General features: G+C 50.1%; 1 protein-coding gene across 1 annotated transcript; it reads right to left on the bottom strand.

The window, feature by feature from the left end:
• Positions 1-11,077: 11,077 nt before the first annotated feature.
• Positions 11,078-12,586, bottom strand: LOC149338471 (uncharacterized). The gene is made up of 2 exons (XM_089550328.1): positions 12,445-12,586; positions 11,078-11,526 (listed from the first exon to the last, which is right to left on the bottom strand). The coding sequence occupies exons 1-2, from the start codon at positions 12,584-12,586 to the stop codon at positions 11,078-11,080; spliced, it is 591 nt and encodes a 196-aa protein (XP_089406454.1).
• Between the last annotated feature and the right edge of the window lie 7,803 nt (positions 12,587-20,389).

The following is a 20,389-nucleotide window of genomic DNA, read 5'->3' as shown; positions in this document are numbered from 1 at the left end:
GAATTTTATATTTTGTCCTTGAGCTATGGCTGTAGTTATGTTGTGTATGAGGTCACCAAGTAGCGGACTGAATGCATTTCTAGAGTGAAGGGCTGTAAGTGCACTTCGTGAGTGTGTGTATATAATACTGTTTTTCAGGTTCTCATTTATTATTTTTTTAAAGGCTAGAGAGATGGCATGACATACAGCAGTGAAGATAGACGCACACTGTGGAAGCCTTACTATTTCATTCTAATTCCCTTGTACCACAGCACTTCCAACGTAGGCATCTGTTATTGAACCATCGGTGTAAAAAGCTGCAAAAGTATTGTACTTTTCCTCAAGTGCAAAGAAATTATTGTATGATATGTTGTTGAGGCGTTTGTATTTTACGGAATTGTGTAAGAGTGAAATCACAGATTGTAGGAAACTTGTACCATGGTGGCAGTGGGTCTCGCCTTTGGGCAATGCTTGGTAATGTGTTAAGTACGCTGAGGTCCTGGCATATGTCTTCAAATCGCAAAAGCAGTGGCCGGGGAGCCTGCGGTTTGTTGTTAAAAAGCGTTCTAGAGGGGCACTTTGTAGCGATGGGGTAACATATATGCTTCTGTAGTGAACGGATTTTTAGCATGTAGGAACATGTGAGCATGGCTCTCCTGTCTGAAAGTGATTGTTCGTTGGTTTCTACATAAAGACGGTTTATTGGCGACGTTCTGTATGCACCAGTGGAAAGACGCAAACCTAAATTATGTATTGGCTCCAGTGGTTTAAGGTAAGATGGTCTTGCTGGCCCATAAACTATACTCCCGTAATCTAAGGTAGAGCGTACTAGAGAGCGATAAATTTGTAAAAGACATGTACTATCGGAACCCCAGTGTTTTCGTGACAGTACTTTTATTATATTCAGGGATTGAGAAGCTTTCTTTTTGAGGGTGTTTATGTGTGGCAGGAATGTAAGTTTCTTGTCAAAAGTTACTCCTAAAAACTTGAGTTCATCTTTCACTGGTAATGTGACCTCATTCAGGAAAAGAGTGGGATGAGTGTGCAACCCTCTTCTAAGCGAGAACAGTACAGCTACTGACTTTAGCGAGGAAAACTTGAAACCATTTTTATCTACTCATGTTGCTAGTCTGTTTACTGTCAGCTGTATTTGACTTTCACACGATGCAACACTAGAGTATGTGCAAGGAATCTGGAGATCGTCGGCATAGATTGAATACATGATGGACTTTGGAATTATTTTTGCTAGGGAGTTCATTTTTACTATGAAGAGCGTAGTGCTTAATATGCATCCCTGAAGTACGCCATCCTCTTGAGTGAACTTCTTAGAAAGTGTGGCACCGAGACGTACTTGAAATGAACGGTTGGACAAAAAGTCACACAAGCATTTCAGCATCCTACCACGTATGCCGAGGTCTCCAAGGTCGCGCAGAATGCCAAACCTCCATGTGGTGTCATAAGCTTCCTCTAAATCAAAAAAGACAGCAAGGCAGTGTTGTCTGTGTATAAATGCTTCTCGAACTGTGTTCTCAAGGCGAACAAGATGGTCGGTTGTAGACCATGTTTTTTTAAACCCACACTGATGAATGTCTAGAAGTTCACAGGAATCAAACACAAACATTAACCTAATGTTCAGAACATTTTTAAAGGATTTTGCAAGTACACATTTCAGGGCTATGGGTCTGTAATTGCCAGGGCATGTAGGCAGCTTCCCGGGCTTCAACAATGGTACCACAATGGCTTTTTTTCAAGCCTCTGGTATCTCTCCTGATACCCATATTTTGTTAAAAAATTTCAGAAGTGATACCACAGCAGGTTCAGAATGATGGGCGAGCATTTCTTAATGAATGCCATCTGGTCCTAGTGCTGTCTTTTTACCGGAAGAATGTACGCTCTTAATTTCTTGTAGTGTAATTGGGATATTATATGCTTCGTGAACATTGCCTGTTGTCTGCAGTCTCTGTCTTTCGGCTGTGTTTCTTTATTTTAAAAATGATTCTGTGTAGTGAGAGGAACTCGACATAGTGAAAAAATGTTTACTTAATTGTCGTGTCCGGTCGCTGTGTTGAGTGCAGCGAAAGACGCACACGGTACTTTAAGACTTTGTTTATTTAAAGCTGATGAGGGTGCGACCAGCGTCGACCGAGGCAGGAGCCGAACTGGCCGTCCGAAGAAACGAGGGAGCGGAGAAGCGTCCACGGGAGGGAATGGCTTCCCAAAACAGGAGGAGGATGCGGGGGCGCATCATGGGGGGCATCTGGCGACAGCGTGCGACGAGGGGCAAGTGGTCGTTAGGACGGAGCACTGCACTGGTAACACACAAGAGGGGGGTAAGTGGCCGTTCGGACGGGACACTGCAGGGGTAACACACAAGAGGGGGGCAAGTGGCCGTTCGGACGGGACACTGCAGGGGTAGCACACACACAAAAGCAATAAGGGGACACAACACTTCCTTCCCCCTTAGAAAGTTGCCTGGTATCGTGCAGGGGGTCGGCGCTCACGCGTGGAGGCGCGCTGGCTTTGTGCGCTCGGGGGAGAAACACTTGTAGGCTGGCTGTTGTTCGCTGTGTCTCCTAGGTCTGTCCTGGGCGAAGTCTCTTCTTCCGGGGGGAGGTGCCAGGCTATGTGGGAAGATGGTGCACGTGTTCTCTCCGCTGGCGGACAGCTCTCAGACGGCGTCGTAAATCTACGCAGCTGGTTGAGATGTCGGCGTGCTACTGTGCCATGTATGTTGACGAGCCAAGAGCGCAGGCCTATGCGTCTGACAATTGTAGCTTCCTCCCAGCGTGGATTTTTCAGAAACTGTCGGGCGAGGACGCGCTGCCCCTCATTAAGCGTGCCGCAGCGCGGAATTGCTTTTTCTTCCCGGAACGTCTCTGCCTTTGGCTCGTGGAGGATGGCTGTGAGCTGGGTTCGCATTTCACGCTCGAACATCATTTTCGAGGGGGTCTCGCCTGTTGTGCTCTGAACCGTCGTGTGCTGCTTGAAGAGAAAATGCGCAAGGCGGCGCTGCAGCGAGCCTGTCTGATCTCTTTCAATGGCGCGTTTTAGCTCGGCTACGTAGCGCTCGGCTTGTCCGTTTGTCGCTGGGTGGTAGGGGGCCGATGTAACTGGGGAGATCCCGTTGTCGCGATAAAACTTGAGAATCTCCGCAGACACAAACGGTGTTCTGTTGTCCGATACTACCTTGCGTGGCAGGCCGAATGTTGCAAACAGTGATCGGAGGTTGTCAATGACTGCTGCTGAAGTCGTCTGTCCCATTTGCCTTATCTCAAGCCACTTTGTGTAGGCGTCTACGACCACAAGGAAAGTGCAGCCCTCAATTGGTCCTGCAAAATCAATGTACAATGTGTGCCATGGTGTGTCTGGCTTTTCCCATTCTGGGACAGGAGCTTTCGGCGGGGCGCTCCGGCTGCTCTGGCAAGGCTTGCATTCTCGCACCATTGTTTCGATGTCGTTGTCAATGCCAGGCCACCACATGTAGCTTCTGGCACACTTTTTCATTGCAACGATGCCCCGATATCCGGCGTGGATGAGAGACATAGCTTGTGCGCGTAGTTCTCTCGGAATCACAACTCGGGACCCAAATATGATACAGCCGCGATGGGTGCTCAACTCTGTAGCTCGCCTGCGGTAAGCGTCGAAGTTGTCCCCTTTGAGTTTGTGCACGTTGCCTTGTTGAACAGCTGTGTAAACTAGCCGGAGAGCTGCGCACTTCTGCGTAGATGCTGCAACTGTGCCTGCTGTAAGCGGAGGTTCTGGCAGTGCTTCGAACATCAGAACGTCTCCTGGTGGAAATGGTTCGTCAACAGTTGCGTCTAGTGGCAGACGGCTCAGCGCATCGGCGTTTTGATGTTTACTCCCATTGCGGTAGACCAGAGCGTAGTCGTACGCTGAGAGTTTGATGCACCAACGTGTCATTCGCGGAGACAAAGTTGGTGGCATAGGCCTTTGTGGTCCCAGAATGCCCAATAGCGGTCGGTGATCGGTTATAAAGGTCACCTTTCGGCCGGCAATGTACTGGTGAAAATGTGTCGCCGCGTAGACGATGGCTAGCCCTTCTTTGTCAAGTTGCGCGTAGTTGCGTTCTGCTTGCGACAACGTACGTGAGGCGAAGGCGATGGGAGCTTCCCTTCCTTGCTCGTCAGTTTGCGATAGAACCGCGCCGACTCCGTACGGTGATGCGTCGCAAGCCAAAAGCAGAGGCTTCCTTTCGTCGTAGTGGCGGAGGACTGTACATCTTCGAATCAGGTCTTTCAGGGCATCGAATGACTGCTGATGGCGTGGCGACCATGTCCATGTCACATCTTTCCGAAGGCGTTGGTATAAGTCGTTGGCCACGGTAGCTCTTTGTTCCAAGAACCGGTCGTAGAACGTCAAGAGTCCGAGAAAAGCCTGCAGCTCCTGCTTGTTTGTTGGAGCTCGTGCTTCTGTGATCGCTCGCACTTTGTCCTCGGTAGGGTGAATGCCTTCTGCATCAATTCTGTGTCCCAGAAATTGCACCTCTGGCACCGCAAAACAGCATTTCGCTTTGCTTATGCGCAAATTTGCGTTTGCTAGCCTTTCGAGAACGAGCTCTAGGCGCACTGCATGCTCTTCAGTGGAAGTGCCACTGATAATGACATCATCAAGGTAGACACAAACTCCAGGAATGCTCTGAAGCACTGTCTCCATGAATTTTTGAAATATGGCCGGGGCTGCAGCTACGCCAAAAGGCAGTCGCTTGACTTTGTACAAGCCTTTCAGCGTATTAATTGCCAATAATTCAGCAGTTGATTCGCTCAACTTCAGCTGCTGATACGCCTGGGTGAGGTCCAATGTGCTGAAGACTCTTGCGCCACGCAGTACACTGAATACTTCTTCAGGTGTCGGTAGCGGGTAAGAGGACGCTTTAGTCGCAAGATTGACGGTGCTCCGGTAGTCTCCGCAGAGGCGTATGGTTCCGTTCTTCTTGCGAACTACGACAAGTGGTGTGGCCCATTCTGAATGCTGCGTCGGCTCGATGACACCTTGCTGCTCCAGTTTGTCCAACTCTTTTTCAACTGAATCTCGGAGAGCAAACGGCACCGGCCTGGCCTTCAGAAATTTGGGTTGCGCGTTGTCCAACAACTCCAGTGTGACCGGGGGCCCTTCGTTTCCTGGAATCTCTTCCGAGAATACTCTTCCGTATTTCTCCTGCAGTTGCTCAACCATGTTCTGGCTCGGCGTCTGGTGTATGCCGCATATCATCACGCCTAGTGGAGAAAACCAATTTCTCCCTAGAAGGCTTGATCCTGTGCCCTTCACAACAAGCAGAGGTAGCGTATGGGTCTGGCCGTTGTAGTTAACCTGCATGTTGGCAGAGCCCAATAGTGGCAGATTCTGTCCTGACCACGTTCGCAGGTGCGTGTCGTCTTGTTGCAGGGCTGGTGCGTCAGATGGCCATGAAGTTCGGAACGTGTCCTCACTGATCAGAGTACAGGCTGCGCCGGAGTCCACCTCGAACTTAATCAGCTGGTGATGTACGCTTACTTCTGTAAAAATCTTCGGTCGCGTGCCGAGATTCATGGTGTTCAGGTCGTACAACACAGATGGTGTTGCTGATGTTGTTCCATGGAGATCAGATAGCGGCGTATTCTCTGAGGCGTTGACGCTGTGATTAGGCTGGGAAGGTGACTTTATCTTGGCAAGTCTCCGTTTCGTAATGCATGCTCTTTCGATATGCCCTCGCTTGTGGCAAAAATTACACGTGGCTGACTGGAATCGGCATCCCTGGGGGTTGTGTTGGTCGTCACACCGCCAGCAGCGTTGTGCCTTTTTGACCGATTTTACAACAACAGAAGGCTTGCGCACCTGGTTGCTTGTCTGGTGTACCGGCTCGGTGTTCCGGCGAATCCCTCTCTGCTGGTGACCGGCGCTCTCCGCTCGAACGGCGATGTCGTAAGCTTTGCTGAATGTGAGGTCCTTCTCAGCGAACAGGCGCTGCTGCAGTGACTCGTCACTCAGTCCGCACACAAATCTGTCGCGTAACATCACGTCCAAGGGAAGCATGGTGGTGTTAGCAGAAGAAGCTGCGTCTCCCTCCTGCCCGGTAGCTGTTGTCGACAGCGTTCCAAAATTGCAGTCGGCAGCGAGCTTCTTGAGCGCGGCTACGTAGGCGCTCACAGTTTCTCCTCCCAGTTGATCTCGTCGTTGGAAGCGAGCCCGGCTGTAGACCTCGGATGGCCTTGGGTCGTAGTGCTTTTGCAGTGCTGATACGATGTCGTCGTAAGACACTGCCGCTGGTGTGCTTGGCTGAATAAGGGCGCAGACAGTGTCGTAGGTCTGCTCCCCGCACAGCGTCAGCAGGTTGGCCCTCTTCAAGGCTGGGCCTGTGATATCGTTAGCTTCAAAGTAGAACTGAAGGCGTCCAACCCACGATGACCACGATGAGCCGTTGAATTCTGGTATTTGATTGGGAAACCCTCGCGTAGCCATGGCTTGTCAATAGCGTTGCGTAGCGCAGGTCGAATCCACTTTCTCGTCGCCACTGTCGTGTCCGGTCGCTGTGTTGAATGCAGCGAAAGACGCACACGGTACTTTAAGACTTTGTTTATTTAAAGCTGATGAGGGTGCGACCAGCGTCGACCGAGGCAGGAGCCGAACTGGCCGTCCGAAGAAAGGAGGGAGCGGAGAAGCGTCCACGGGAGGGAGTGGCTTCCCAAAACAGGAGGAGGATGCGGGGGCGCACCATGGGGGGCATCTGGCGACAGCGTGCGACGAGGGGCAAGTGGTCGTTAGGAGGAGGATGCGGGGGCGCACCATGGGGGGCATCTGGCGACAGCGTGCGACGAGGGGCAAGTGGTAGTTAGGACGGAGCACTGCACTGGTAACACACAAGAGGGGGGCAAGTGGCCGTTCGGACGGGACACTGCAGGGGTAACACACAAGAGGGGGGCAAGTGGCCGTTCGGACGGGACACTGCAGGGGTAACACACACACAAAAGCAATAAGGGGACACAACATTAATATATCTGCTTGTTCTTTTATATTTGTCTGCACACCAGGAGCCGTCAGAGGAGGAACCGTGAATGGGGAGGAACGACCATCTAGTTTGTGTACCTGCTCCCACATTTTTTGTTGTGATGTGTCTGTTTATTGATGAAACGAAGCTCTGCCATAATGCTTTTTCGGCATTTCTACGTACGTGCCGAGCCCTAGCTCTTGCTTTTTAAAAGTTAATAAGGTTCTCCTTCGTAGGGTATCTGCAAAATATACCCCAAGCTTTTTTTTGCAGTTTTTTGCTTCTTTGCAATCTTGAGTCCACCACACTTTATGATTCTTCCGTACTATTCCTGAAGATTCCCGATAGCCAAGTGTGCGGCAGCGAGAATACAAGTTGTGAAATTTTCATTTATTTCATGGACATTAAGATTTTCTCAAACAATTTGTTGCTAAAGTGGCTGGTGTTCTAAAAAGTTGCCTTTCTGCTAAATGAAGCTTCCAGCGCCGTGGTTTTGTCGGGATGACTGATGGTGGGGATGACAGGCTGATTTCAGCAGGCAGATGATCGCTTCCATAGGGGTTATCTAAAACATCCCATTTAAAATCGCTAAAAAACAGATGGAGAACTAAAAGACAAATCTAAAACACTCATTTTTCCTGAGCTAGGACAGCAATAAGTGGGCTTACCGGTGTTTAGTAGACAAATATTATTAGATAGTACAAAATTCTTAACGACATGACCCCTGCTATCGGTTTTATCCCTGCCCCCAAAACAAGAGTGTGCAGTAAAATCTCCCACTACCACGTATGGCTCCGGCAACTGTTCTAAAAGGTTCTCTAATTCATGCTGTGTTACTTCGAGGTGCGGTTGAAGATATATGGAACAAAGTGTAATGGTTTCGTGAGCAACCACAGTGGCTGCTACGGCTTCAAATCTAGTTTTCAGTTTGAACTCGAGAGCTGGAACTCAAGACTGCACAACGATGGCTACGCCTCCCGAGAGTCTGCTCGCACCTTCTCGGTCATGGCGGAAGACAGTGTATTTCTCTAGCACCTTTGTGTGCCGAGGACCTAAATTTGTTTCCTGCAGGCATAAAGCAACAGAAGAATTTTTGTTTGAAATGTCTTTGAGTCTGTATAGTTATTTACGAGTCCTAGGCATATCCAGTGTATTATGAAAGCCATCTTTTTGTTTTGTGTGCGTGAAGAAAAAAATGAATTAACTTGGATTCGGCCCCGTGACTCGGGACCTCAAAGTTTTCAATCAATCCAAGGAGCTTCGCCGTCCGTCCGACGTGGACGGCACGGGGTTGCCTTGGGTTGTGTCCACCGCCTCTGCAGAGGCGCTGGACGACCGTGCAGGAGGCATGTTGATTTTCAATGTAGACCTCGGCCTGTCGGAAGAGGTCTTGAGGCCCGCCGACCCGGGGGTCTGCGTTGCCTCTTTTGGGGTGTGCGGAGTAGCGCTAGCTACTCCACACGGGGGCGCGGGTGGCCCCGCCACAGGCTCACTGCGTGTGGCCTGGACAGGTGCCGAAGCCTGGTGTGGTGTGCCGCGCCCACGCACCACGTCGGCGAAGTTTGTTTTCGCACTGAAGGGGATGTGTTTGTTCGATCATATCGCCTTCTTGCTTCCTTGAAAGAAATGTTTTCAGTAGTCTTGAGAGTAATTATTTATTTTTCTTTCTTCCAAGAAGGACACGCTCAGGAGTAGGCAGCATGGTCTCCTTCACAGTTTGCACACCGCGGTGTAGCAACACATTCTTCAGATTGGTGTTCCTACGAGCATTCTGCGCAAGTTTTGCTGCCGCGACAACTCTGTGAGCCATGACCGAATCTCTGACAATTCAAACATCTTCGTGGGTTGGGTATATATGGTCTTACATTTATTTTCAGGTAACCAGCTTCAATGCTTTCAGGCAGTGTGCTGGTACTGAAAGTGAGGATCAGGTGCTTCGTGTCTATTTCCTTGTTATCCTTGAACATTTATGACATCTTGGTCAGAAAGGCCCTCAAGCATTTATTTCTCAGAGAGGTGGATAAAGTCGATTTCAGATATGACGCCTCGGACAGTGTTTAAAGATCGATGTGAAGTGACGGAGACCGGGATTTCCCCAATGGACGCATGGTTTGAGAGTTTAGAGTGTTGGACAGTGTCACGTAGTTCGAGCAGTAAGTCACCGCCGGCTATTTTTGATACCTTGTGCCCAAGGCCCAAGGTATCTGTAAGGCACTTTGCTACTAGGAACGGGGATATCAGTCTTGCTTGTTTTCCTTCTGCTTCGCTATGGACAACATGAAATTTTGGGAAAGATAAGTTCCTTTAAAAATATCATCTGTATCATTCCGCCCTCCTTTGAGAGGGCGATCTGGTTTGGAAATAGGGGGAGCCATAAAAAATTGACGTTTTTCGGTCATGGTGCCACCCACCCACCATGGAGCCCAACAAGGGGACGGGACAGGAACTTACAAGCAAGCCCTGCCCACGCCAGCTGTACACCCCAACTATAACCAAATATGACACAACTCAGGGTAGCTGGCCACACAAGGTTAGCCCTAGCCGCCTATGAAGAGTGAAAAAAACAAAGAAAAGAGGAGGAGTTGTAAGAAAAAGATAGGAAAGTGAAAGATAGAGGAGAGGAAAAGGCGACTGCCGATTTCCCCCGGTCGGGTCAGGCCGGAGGTGCCGTCTACAGGAAGCTGGGGCCAAAGTGGTGTGTTGCCTCCGCCAAGGGGCCTTAAAGGTCCAAACGCTCGGCGTTGGCTCGACCACCAGGATCCCCTTTTCCCCGGACACGGCGATGCCACGCACGGCTAAGCGCGGATGCTCGGGTCCGTGGTGACGCATTGCTCACCACCACCCCCCTACGGGGATGTCCCTACGGATGCCTGGGAAACCCCGTGGTGTCGCCACTCACCAACGATGGATGGATGGATGGATAGGAGCGTCCCCTTTGAAACGGGGTGGTGGTAATTGCCACCATGCTCAGCTTTTCTTTCTTTATTTTTGTTCAACTGAGTTGTCAATTCTCATTAATATTCGCCATCTTCTTTACCTACGGTTTCCTACACTTCTAACCTTATGCCACATCTCTGCTTTTCAGCCACCAATCCTCCAATCGCTTTTTGACAACTTCTACTGCAGATTTATTTACATGACCATTGTTATCTTTAAACCCTAGGGCCTCCGGAAGAGTGACTGTGCCTGCATCGACATTCGGATGGATACCACCACATTTGAGTAGGAGGTGTTCAATTGTTGCCACAGATCGACCACACACTGCACATGTGTCATCTTCTTCGTTAAATTTCTTTTTGTAGCTGCGCGTTCTAAGACACCCTGACCTAGCTTCAAAAAGTAGGGCACTGCCTCTTGAGTTATCATAGAAAAATTCTTTCCTGATCTGCCTTTTCCAGTATCGATATAGTTCTACAGCTATGTTTCTTTTCCATTAAATTAATCCAATTTTTAACTTCCGCGTTTTTAACCTGTCGTTTAATGCTCTTTCTTTCTCCGTCCTCATGACCTGCATACTTACTGGTAAGTTTTTTAGTTCTCTTCCGCCACTGTGAGTCAACGCTCTTCCTGTATAAATATTTAAATACCTTAGCTGCCCACCTGTTATCGTCCAATTTCCTCAGGCGTTCTTCATATAGCATTTTATTCTTAGCTTCCCGTGCTTCGAACGATGCCCAACCCATATCTCCTTGTACTGCCTCGTTTGTGGTTTTGCCATGGGCACCTAGTGCTAATCTTCCAACAGCTCTCTGAATTGCGTCTAATCTCGACTGAACTTCTGCCCTTAAGCACAGAACCGCATTGCCGAAAGTAAGCCCCGGCACCATTATTCCTTTCCAAATACCTCTTAGTACTTCATATTTGTTGTACCCTGTTGCATATCCATAGCGTGCCTGCAGAACGCCGAACCAGGGAAGCAGCCGCACAGCCAGTAGAACCAGAAAAATGAACGTTTATTCAAAAGTGTAGGACGTATTTATAAGTAGCCGAGTGGCCGGAAGATAGGAAGGAGCACGTGTACATAGCGACAGCTCGAAGCTATGAAGGATCGCCAGATAAGGCGATAAAAGGTGCGCGCACTTCGGAAACACGTGAAGATGCCACATTCCTTCCTCCTCAGAAATGAAAGCGTTGCACTGGCTTGCGTTCTCTCGTTGAGCGTCTTAGAGCTTGCTGGCCGACACCCGTATTCAACGGGGCCACCATAATATCTGGTGCTGGAAAATCTGGAGAATCGTTGCCATTTGGGATGCGCCGCGCAATGGTGTCTTCATCCGGGCTCACAGTTTTTGGATGCTGTAGTGTTGCTTCTTCTGGCTCACTGGAATGTGTGGTGGTTGTAGTTACTGCCGGGGTAACCCCTGGTGCTTCTTGCCGCGGGCGGACCTGGTCTACGTGCCGCTGGACGACTCCGTCCGATGTTTCCACTGTCACCATTCTCGATCCAGACGTCGCCTTCACATGGCCGGGTGTCCACTTGCTCCCCGCACCGTAATTGCGAGCATATACCTCACTTCCAGGTAGTGGCAGCCAGTCATCGTTGCTCTCTTTTGGTCCCGGAAGGGCTGGAGGAAAACATGTGTCCAAGCGTGAGCGTGTTTGATAGCCCAAAAGCAGCTCTGCTGGGGATTTACCCGCCTTTTGCGGAGTCCTCCGGTAGTTAAAAAGCAACCGTACTAGGTTCTCCTCCAGGTTCCCTTTACTCATTTTTCGAAGGCCATCTTTTATAGTTCGCACGGCCCTTTCCGCCGCACCATTAGACTGGGGATGGTATGGAGCGCATCGAAGGTGCACAATGTTGTTGTTTGCCAAGAACGACGCGAAGTCTTCACTGGTAAACTGGGTACCGTTGTCAGAAACGACTGTGCGAGGTATTCCAAATCTGCTGAAAATGTCACGCAGACCATTGATTGTCGTCTGCGTTGAAGCATGCGCCATAGGCAGTGCTTCGAGCCACTTGGTATGTGCGTCGACTACTACGAGTATCATTTTTCCGCAGATCGGACCCGCGTAGTCAATGTGAATACGGGACCACCTTTCGCCTGTTTCAGGCCAGTTAACGACGGGGGCCGCGGCTGGCATCGGCAGATTTTGCACACAGTGCTGGCACTGAGCAGACACCTCTTCAATGTTCCTGTCGAGTCCTGGCCACCAGAACAGAGAACGTGCGACGGATTTCATTGCCGGTGTACCCTGGTGCGTTTCGTGTAGGATATGCAGCACTCGCTCCCTAGCTTCGGTCGGTATAATGACCCTATTACCCCAGTACACCAGTTCATGTGCTACGGACAGTTCTAGTTTACAGTCAAAAAACGGCAGTACGGCCCGGGCCATTCCGTTTGTGTTCCTGGGCCACCCATGTAGTATGTACCGTTTGACCTCGACCAGGACAGGGTCAGAAGACGTTAATGCCTTCAGCTCACGCGTTGTTACGGCGCCATTGTTCAGCTGGTTCAGCGACAGCACATATTCGGGCGGCTCACCGTCGTCGCAAGATTCCGAAGACCTCTGTGGAAGTCGGCTCAGGGCGTCCGCATTCAGCATCTGTCGTCCTGGTGCGTACTGTAGCCGGTATCGGTAGGCCCCCAGGTGAAGCGCCCACCGTTGTATCCGTGCGGCGGCCATTGTTGGCGTTTGCTTGTCTGATCTCAGCAGGCCGAGCAGTGGCTGATGGTCAGTCACCAAGGTAAATTCCCGACCTAGAAGGTAGTCACGGAATTTAGTGACGCCGAATACCAGAGCCAGTGCCTCTCGCTCGAGCTGCGAATACTTGCGCTCCGCCTGCGTTAATGTTCGCGAGCGGAATCCGATCGAACTGTGAACGTGACCAGTCGTGTGAAACAAGACAGCTCCCACACCGTACGGAGATGCGTCACATTCAAGTTTAAGTTCCTTCGAAGGGTCGAAATGAACGAGAACCTTGGCTGTTTTAAGGCTTTCCTTGGCACGTTCAAACGCGAGCTCTTGAGGCTCTTTCCATTGCCAACGTGCATTTTTTTCAAGCAGCTGATACAATGGACCAAGTGTGGTTGACATGTTCTGCAGAAACCTCGCTTAAAACGTAACCATGCCCAAAAACGCACGTAGCTCGCTGACATTACAGGGGCTCAGTGCCTGCATGATAGCGTCAAGGTTTTTCTCTGTCGGATGAAGCCCATCACGATCGATGCGATGACCAAGATAAGTTACCGCTGGGCTACGCAACTTGCACTTGTCGATCCTTAGCTTTACACCACACTCTCGGAAGCGCTCTAAGGCGTTTTTGAGCCTCTCCCCGCTGTCACTCGCTCTCTCGGAAATGAGCACATCGTCAAGATAAGCCTGCGCTCCTGGAAGGCCAGCCAGAACCTCATCCATTTTTCTTTGGAATATTGCGGGTGCAGAGGCTATCCCGAAAGGAAGCCTATTGTAGCAAAATAACCCTTTTGGTGTATTAATGACGCAAACTTTCTTCGCGTTATCGTCTAAAGCCACTTGACTGTATGCATCCCGTAAATCCAGAGTGCTGAAATAGTCCCCATCATGAAGTTGGGCAAATATATCCTCAATGATCGGCAATGGGTATTGCTCTGTTGCACACGCTGGATTTACCGTGGCCTTGAAATCTCCGCAGATTCTTACTGCACCGTATTTCTTAAGCACTGTGACTATGGGTGTTGCCCATTCAGAATGAGCCACCGGGGACAGTACGCCCAGAGAAACTAAACGGTCTAGTTCAAGTGACACTCGCTCGCGTAGAGCGTATGGAATGGGTCTGGCCTTACAGAACTTGGGTACGGCGCCTTCCTTCAGGTGCAAGCTGGCTGGAGGGCCCTTGATTAGCCCCAGTTCCTCAGAGAACACGTCGTGGTAGTCATGGAATATGCTTTTCACGCTGGATTCGCTTGCTTCTATTGTTGACGCGCAGTCCTCGACAAACCGAACCACCGGAACACCTGCGCTGTTCAGCTGCTGGATTAAATCGCGACGACAGAGGCTTGGTCCCGCACAGTCCAAGACGGTCAGCGCACACTTTACTGTCGCCCCTTTATGGCAAACCTGGAGCGGAAGCTCCCCAAGTACTGGAAGGCGGCCTGTGTAGGACGATAAATTCAGGCTGGACGGTTTGAGTTTCGGCCATTGCTCGCTATGCTTATCGTACAGTTGACGCGGAATGACACAAACGGGCGACCCAGTATCGATTTCCATGCTCAGCTGCACGCCTCCCCAAGCGGATCGGCGGTTCCAGACAGTTTTTTCGTTGAGATACCAAAGTCCAAATGTGGGCGGCTTCGTGTTCCTCGTCTACTGAGGTTTCCGTCCCTGAAAGGGCGTTAGTTTGCACCGTCCTTGCCGTGCATTGTTCCCGAACCCCGCGGCTTCGACATTTCCTTGCGATGTGACCACGTCGTCCACAGCGGTAACAACGGGCGTTAGACCAGGAGCAACCTGCGTCATTATGTTTTGTACTACCACACCTTGTGCATTCTTTATGCTCGGCAGCCCTCCTCTCATCCGGCTGAATTCCCTTCTGAGACGCCCGTACTTTTAACACGGGTGTCGTTGTCGGTCCAAACATGCGTTCCAAGCCACTATCCGCAGCCTCAGCTGCAAGGACCATGGTCTCAGCGTCTTGTAGCGTTAAATCCTGCTTTGCCAGTAGCTGCTTCTGTAGGGCACTTGACCGTATCCACACACAATGCGATCTCGTAGCATGCGATCCAAAGCACTGCCAAAATTGCAATTGTCAGCTATTCGGCGAATCTCTACCAGGAATTCATTAATCGGCTCTCCCTCCGCTTGACAACGACTGAAGAACTTGAAGCTTTCGGTGATTTCGTGTCTCTTCGGACTGTAGTGCTCACTCAGTACTTCGACGACTTCTGCATACGTCGACGCATTTGGTTTGCGCGGGGCAACCTTTCCTGCCAGCACTTCAATCGTATGCGTATTTAACGCGGCAACCAGCAATGCTCTTTTCTTAGGCCCGTCTTCAATCGCATTCGCTTCGAAGTATGCTTCCACTTTAACAAGGTACGGTTGCCACTTATCTTTGCCTTCTTCGAAGTCCGGAAGGTGGTGAGCCATGCTGGCCTTGGTTTCTCGGTTCTGTGTGGGTTCCTCTTCAATTTCGACTTTCACTGCATGGGCAGTGTTCATCCTCGTCGCCACTGTTGCATATCCATAGCGTGCCTGCAGAACGCCGAACCAGGGAAGCAGCCGCACAGCCAGTAGAACCTGAAAAATGAACGTTTATTCAAAAGTGTAAGACGTATTTATAAGTAGCCGAGTGGCCGGAAGATAGGAAGGAGCACGTGTACATAGCGACAGCTCGAAGCTATGAAGGATCGCCAGATAAGGCGATAAAAGGTGCGCGCACTTCGGAAACACGTGAAGATGCCTCTTCCTGTATGCCTCTTCCTGGATGCCTCTTCCTGGATGCCTCTTCTTCAACGCTCTTCCTGTATAAATATTTAAATACCTTAGCTGCCCACCTGTTATCGTCCAATTTCATCAGGCGTTCTTCATATAGCATTTTACTCTTAGCTTCCCGTGCTTCGAACGATGCCCAACCCATATCTCCTTGTACTGCCTCGTTTGTGGTTTTGCCGTGGGCACCTAGTGCTAATCTTCCAACAGCTCTCTGAACTACGTCTAATCTCGACTGAACTTCTGCCCTTAAGCACAGAACCGCATTGCCGAAAGTAAGCCCCGGCACCATTATTCCTTTCCAAATACCTCTTAGTACTTCATATTTGTTGTACCCCCCTAATGCCCTATGTTTCATCATCCAGGCATCTCTTCGTTTTTTTGTCCTAAGAGATTGTTCATGCTTTTCTGTGTATATCTGCCCTTCGTTTAGCCATATCCTGAGGTATTTGTATTCGGCCACGTTGGGTATTTCATGGCCTTGTATGAGTCAACGCTCTTCCTGTATAAATATTTAAATACCTTAGATGCCCAACTGTTATCGTCCAATTTCCTCAGGCGTTCTTCATATAGCATTTTACTCTTAGCTTCCCGTGCTTCGAACGATTCCCAACCCATATCTCCTTGTACTGCCTCGTTTGTGGTTTTGCCGTGGGCACCTAGTGCTAATCTTCCAACAGCTCTCTGAATTACGTCTAATCTCGACTGAACTTCTGCCCTTAAGCACAGAACCGCATTGCCGAAAGTAAGCCCCGGCACCATTATTCCTTTCCAAATACCTCTTAGTACTTCATATTTGTTGTACCCCCATAATGCCCTATGTTTCATCATCCAGGCATCTCTTCGTCCTTTTGTCCTAAAGATTGTTCATGCTTTTCTGTGTATATCTGCCCTTCGTTTAGCCATATCCTGAGGTATTTGTATTCGGCCACGTTGGGTATTTCATGGCCTTGTATTGTAAGCACCTGATCAGTTGTATCGTTGAAAATCATCAGACCTGACTTAGTTGCGCTAAACGTCTGCATGCTGCAGACGTCCCTCTGCGGGGATAACGCAATATGTCAAAGCTGCCAATACCGACGTAAAAGCGCGGAAACCACGGAAAGCGTTCACTTGCAAAGGGAGGACAGGAGTCTCACACCGTGACCACGATGACGAACGGCCGAAGCGGAATCTCGGACAGCGCAGACGAGCTTACCCCGTTTTTAACTGCAGCAGTCATTCCAGCGGGCACCAAGTTCTCGTGTCGGTTGCCAGTGGCGTTGCCCCCTTGCTTTAATGGCGAACAGTTTTGCGTGCGCCCCGACAAAGAATGCACCACCGAGTGTAAACGACCTGGGTTCCACCCATTCACAGCGGTCGTGACAGCCAACTCGGTCCTGTGGTTCGCCACTCACCGCGCATTTACGCAGCGCTGCTGTAATAACCCAGCCGGAGCGATTTGCGCCCTCGCTGTGTGCCCCTCTGTGAGCTTGGGCCGCATTCAGAAAGCCGCCGCAGAAAAGTTGCTTTATCTGTGTTTTTAACTCTCCCACTCCGTTGAGCACGACGCGGTCATCTCATCGCTGGTATGCATATACGGGGACAGGCGTCAGCGGTATGAGAATGCGCGCCGGATTCAAAACGCAGCGGAGACGGAGCGGAGAGCGTTAAAGCGAAAACGGCAACGAAGTCACCGGTATACATATATACGAGAATGCAAACACGCCCCGCGGCTCGGGCGCGGTCTGTTTGCTTCTCCGCAGCCGAAACATAGTGCGCGATATATGCGGCGTTATCTGCCCCGGGAGCGTTTCGCGAAAGAGGGCTACAGCATTGCCCTTTTCTCATCTTGGCGTCTTTCCGTTCTTTTCGTCTTCCTTTTCGCGTATGAAAGCGCGGAGAGTATAAAACTGGCTGGGAGTCCGGAGCCAAGCGCGTGCGACGGCAACACGTCTGGTCGGAGAGGGGCTGTAAGCGGGAGGACGCTGTGCTCCTTGAATTTTTGACGAAGTTGGCGCCGGCGCGAGCCAAGCGGACGGCACGCAGAAATGGAATCCGCTCTTACGCAGAAGGCGCGGCTGCGGGACTGCTCGGCCGGTTTATTCTGGCCGGGCAGAGCGAGCTCCAGAAACGATCTTCGCTTCCGCTCTCCCTGGCTTCCTGGCTCGCTTTCGTTTTGTTCTTTCTCTCTCCCCCCCCCCCCTCTCTCCCGGCACTCGATTTAACCGCCGCAAACTCCCTGTCTCTCTCTCTCTCCTCGCTTCTTGCTGCCTGGCTACTACAACTTGTCATTTCCCTCTTTTGGGGAGTCTCTCGTTTTTGGCATCTGCTTTTTTTCTGCGCCATTCATGAACGCACGTTTTGTACATTTCTCCTCGGCGCTTCTGGAAAAGGAAAGGTTGCGGGCTCCGTGAACCGGAGCGGGCACGCCATGTTTACTTATGCACGAAGGCAATGCGCGCCATTCGTTTGGATCTTACCCCGTCGGCCGCTTTTGTTTCCGTGTGTGGGGCGCGAACGGTGTTTGAGTGCTTTGTTTCACACTCGTCGTAATCTGCACTTTTTTCCTTTTCCTGTTGCGCTGCTGCCTGCCTTCACCTTTTTGTCAGTGTCACTTTGTCCAACGGTCGCGCGAATTCAAGGGGGTTATTGAACGCGACTGTAAACGGTTATCGCTCCCAGCGGGGTTGCAGAGAGAGGGAAAATGCCAGACCCTGGGTTAAAGTACGAACGGGACTGAAAGCTGCCGTTCTCTTTTCATTTTATTTTTATTGGACTGCTCAAAAAAAGTTATCCATAGTATCCTTTCGGGTGTCAGACGTGCAAAAAACAACATATGGGCCGTGTGCACGCCATGGCCTCTCCTCTCCTGATCGATCAGCGGCAAATGGAAAACCTTCCTACAAATGGCAGCAACAGCTGTATCTGAGCTTAACACCTTGATAAGCCTGCACTGGTGCCAACTAACCTGTGCGCGCGCACGATAAATCACCATGTAACCTGTTGTCTCGTGCAGTGACGGGTCCTCGTTCCAATCATCGCCAGTAGGGAACCTGGGTTAAAGTTTGCCGTGTCGATTGCAGCCCCACGGCAAGCGAGCCCAGTTAGAGGAGCAAGCAGCTCATGCCGCAGTCGTAGCAGTGACTCGTAGTGCTTCTCCGCGCCACCTTACTGCGCTTATTCGCAAGAGCTTCCGTGCTCTGTCGACGCTACATGTGGCGTGCATCAGCTCTCTAGGCTGCGTCGAGATAAGCTAAGCAATCATTGTTATCAGCCAAACGCGCGCTTCTAACGGTTCAGAATGCTCTCTCGCGTTTGCAGTGTCTCATGGGGCGGACAGCAGAAGTTTTAGTCTCCCAGTGAAAAACTACGTTCCCTATGTAAAGCCGCAAGGCCCCAGCGTAAGATGAGGCGAGAAGGCTGCCATGATAGAGCAGAGCAGGGGTGTAAGCACCTAGCCGCGGCAGTTTCTTGTATTGGCACCCTTCGTGGTGACAGGAGTGCTTCCTGTGAATATACTACAGGCAACTTGATAGTCTGGTTAGACTTCGTGTTTTATTCATCCTATTATCAGTGAACTTTTGCCGCAGTCGCTGACAACGATGCTTTGAGCCTTCGTAATCAGGTCGGAAAACAGGCGATGCACTGCGGAAAAAAATAGATAGCGGAAACTCCAGTGATGGGCATCTGAGCTTGATAGGAATTTTCGCAAAGGCACCCGGGAAATGTCGGATGGTGTTGATTTTGGCAGTAAGAATTCCGACGACATGGCTGGTGGATTCGCGCGGCATTTAAGAAACAAAACTAAGTGCTATACAATCTGTAAATGTTGTAAACACAGCAGGATGAGTTATTAGTAGAGTTCGCGGAAAGAGATAATTCACGGATAATGAATACCTTCTTCCGCAAATGAGAGAACAGGAAGTGAACGCGGAAGAGCCTAACGGTGAGACTAAAACGGAATCAAACTTCATACTATGCTCTCACTCCGGACGTGCAGGATGTGGAGGTCATCGGAAATGGGGGCTGTAGCGACCACAGGATGGTAAAGTATCGAATCAGCCTAGTCTTGAAGAGGGAACGGAAGGAACTAGTGAAGCGCGCACTCACACATGAAAAATTGCAAAATTGAACGTAACTCTGATTCCATTCTACATAGGTGTCTGAAAACATCACACTTGCTCGTTGGCGGGATAGTGTATGAGTGAAGCAACGCGAAATGGCAGGCATATGGTTAGAATGTGTCATTCGAAGATATCGACAACAGATGAGGCAGCCGATTCCAGTTTAACGGATGGTTTTGGAAAAGAAAGTGTTGCTGAAAGCAGCTGTCATGAGTTTTTATTCGCGCACTTATTGGTTACGGTCAAGCCAAATTGATCCGTAATGTGACTTGGGGATGCACGTTTCAGGCGGGATGCCGGTGCACGACTAATGTATGTGGTATAAGAATTTAAGCCGAAGCTTTCCTCTGCGTTGTCTTACGATTCCGGATTTGTTGATTTTTCTGCTGTTGTGGCTCTAAAATGCCGACATTTCACTGATATTACTAAAACATAGCGAGCTGCTAAGGAGTGAACTCTTTCTACTTTTTATTTATCGGTTATGGTAGGAGGATTCCATACATGTTCAGAAACCGATTGTGCGGTCTCGTAAAGGGCCGCATGGGAAGCTTGTGGAAAAGAGCAGGTTTTTCGGTGAGGGAATACTAATGAATTAGAGGTCTTGCCAGCAGCATAATTTATTGGATATGACCATAAATGCCAATGCATTTTCAATAAATGTCATCATCTTCATGGGCCTGACGGTGCCCACTGCAAGAAAAAGGCCTCTCCCATATGTCTGAAGTTAACCTTGTCGTGTGCTTTCTGCGGCCACCCTATTCCAGCGAAATTCTTTGTCTTATCCACCTACATAACTTTCTGCCGTCCCCCGCTACGCTTCCCTTCTCTTGGAATCCACTCCGTTACCCTTAAGGACCCCCGGTTATCTTGCCTTCGCATTACAGGACCTGCCTAAGCCCATTTCTTCCTCTTG

The sequence above is a fragment of the Amblyomma mixtum genome, chromosome 6, assembly GCF_055824585.1.
Source record: "Amblyomma mixtum isolate Tamu chromosome 6, ASM5582458v1, whole genome shotgun sequence".
Classification (NCBI taxonomy): domain Eukaryota; kingdom Metazoa; phylum Arthropoda; class Arachnida; order Ixodida; family Ixodidae; genus Amblyomma; species Amblyomma mixtum.
The sequence above is the reverse complement of the archived record's forward strand: the minus strand, read 5'-3'. Positions and strand labels throughout refer to the sequence as shown.

Excerpts from the sequence above, each read along its gene's own strand:
- LOC149338471 (XM_089550328.1), bottom strand. The coding sequence starts at position 12,586 with ATGGCCGCCGCACGGATACAACGGTGGGCGCTTCACCTGGGGGCCTAC. Across the intron at positions 11,527-12,444 it reads TTCGGAATCTTGCGACGACG|CCCTTCCGGGACCAAAAGAG; the intron begins GTGAGCCGCCCG and ends GTTTTCCTCCAG.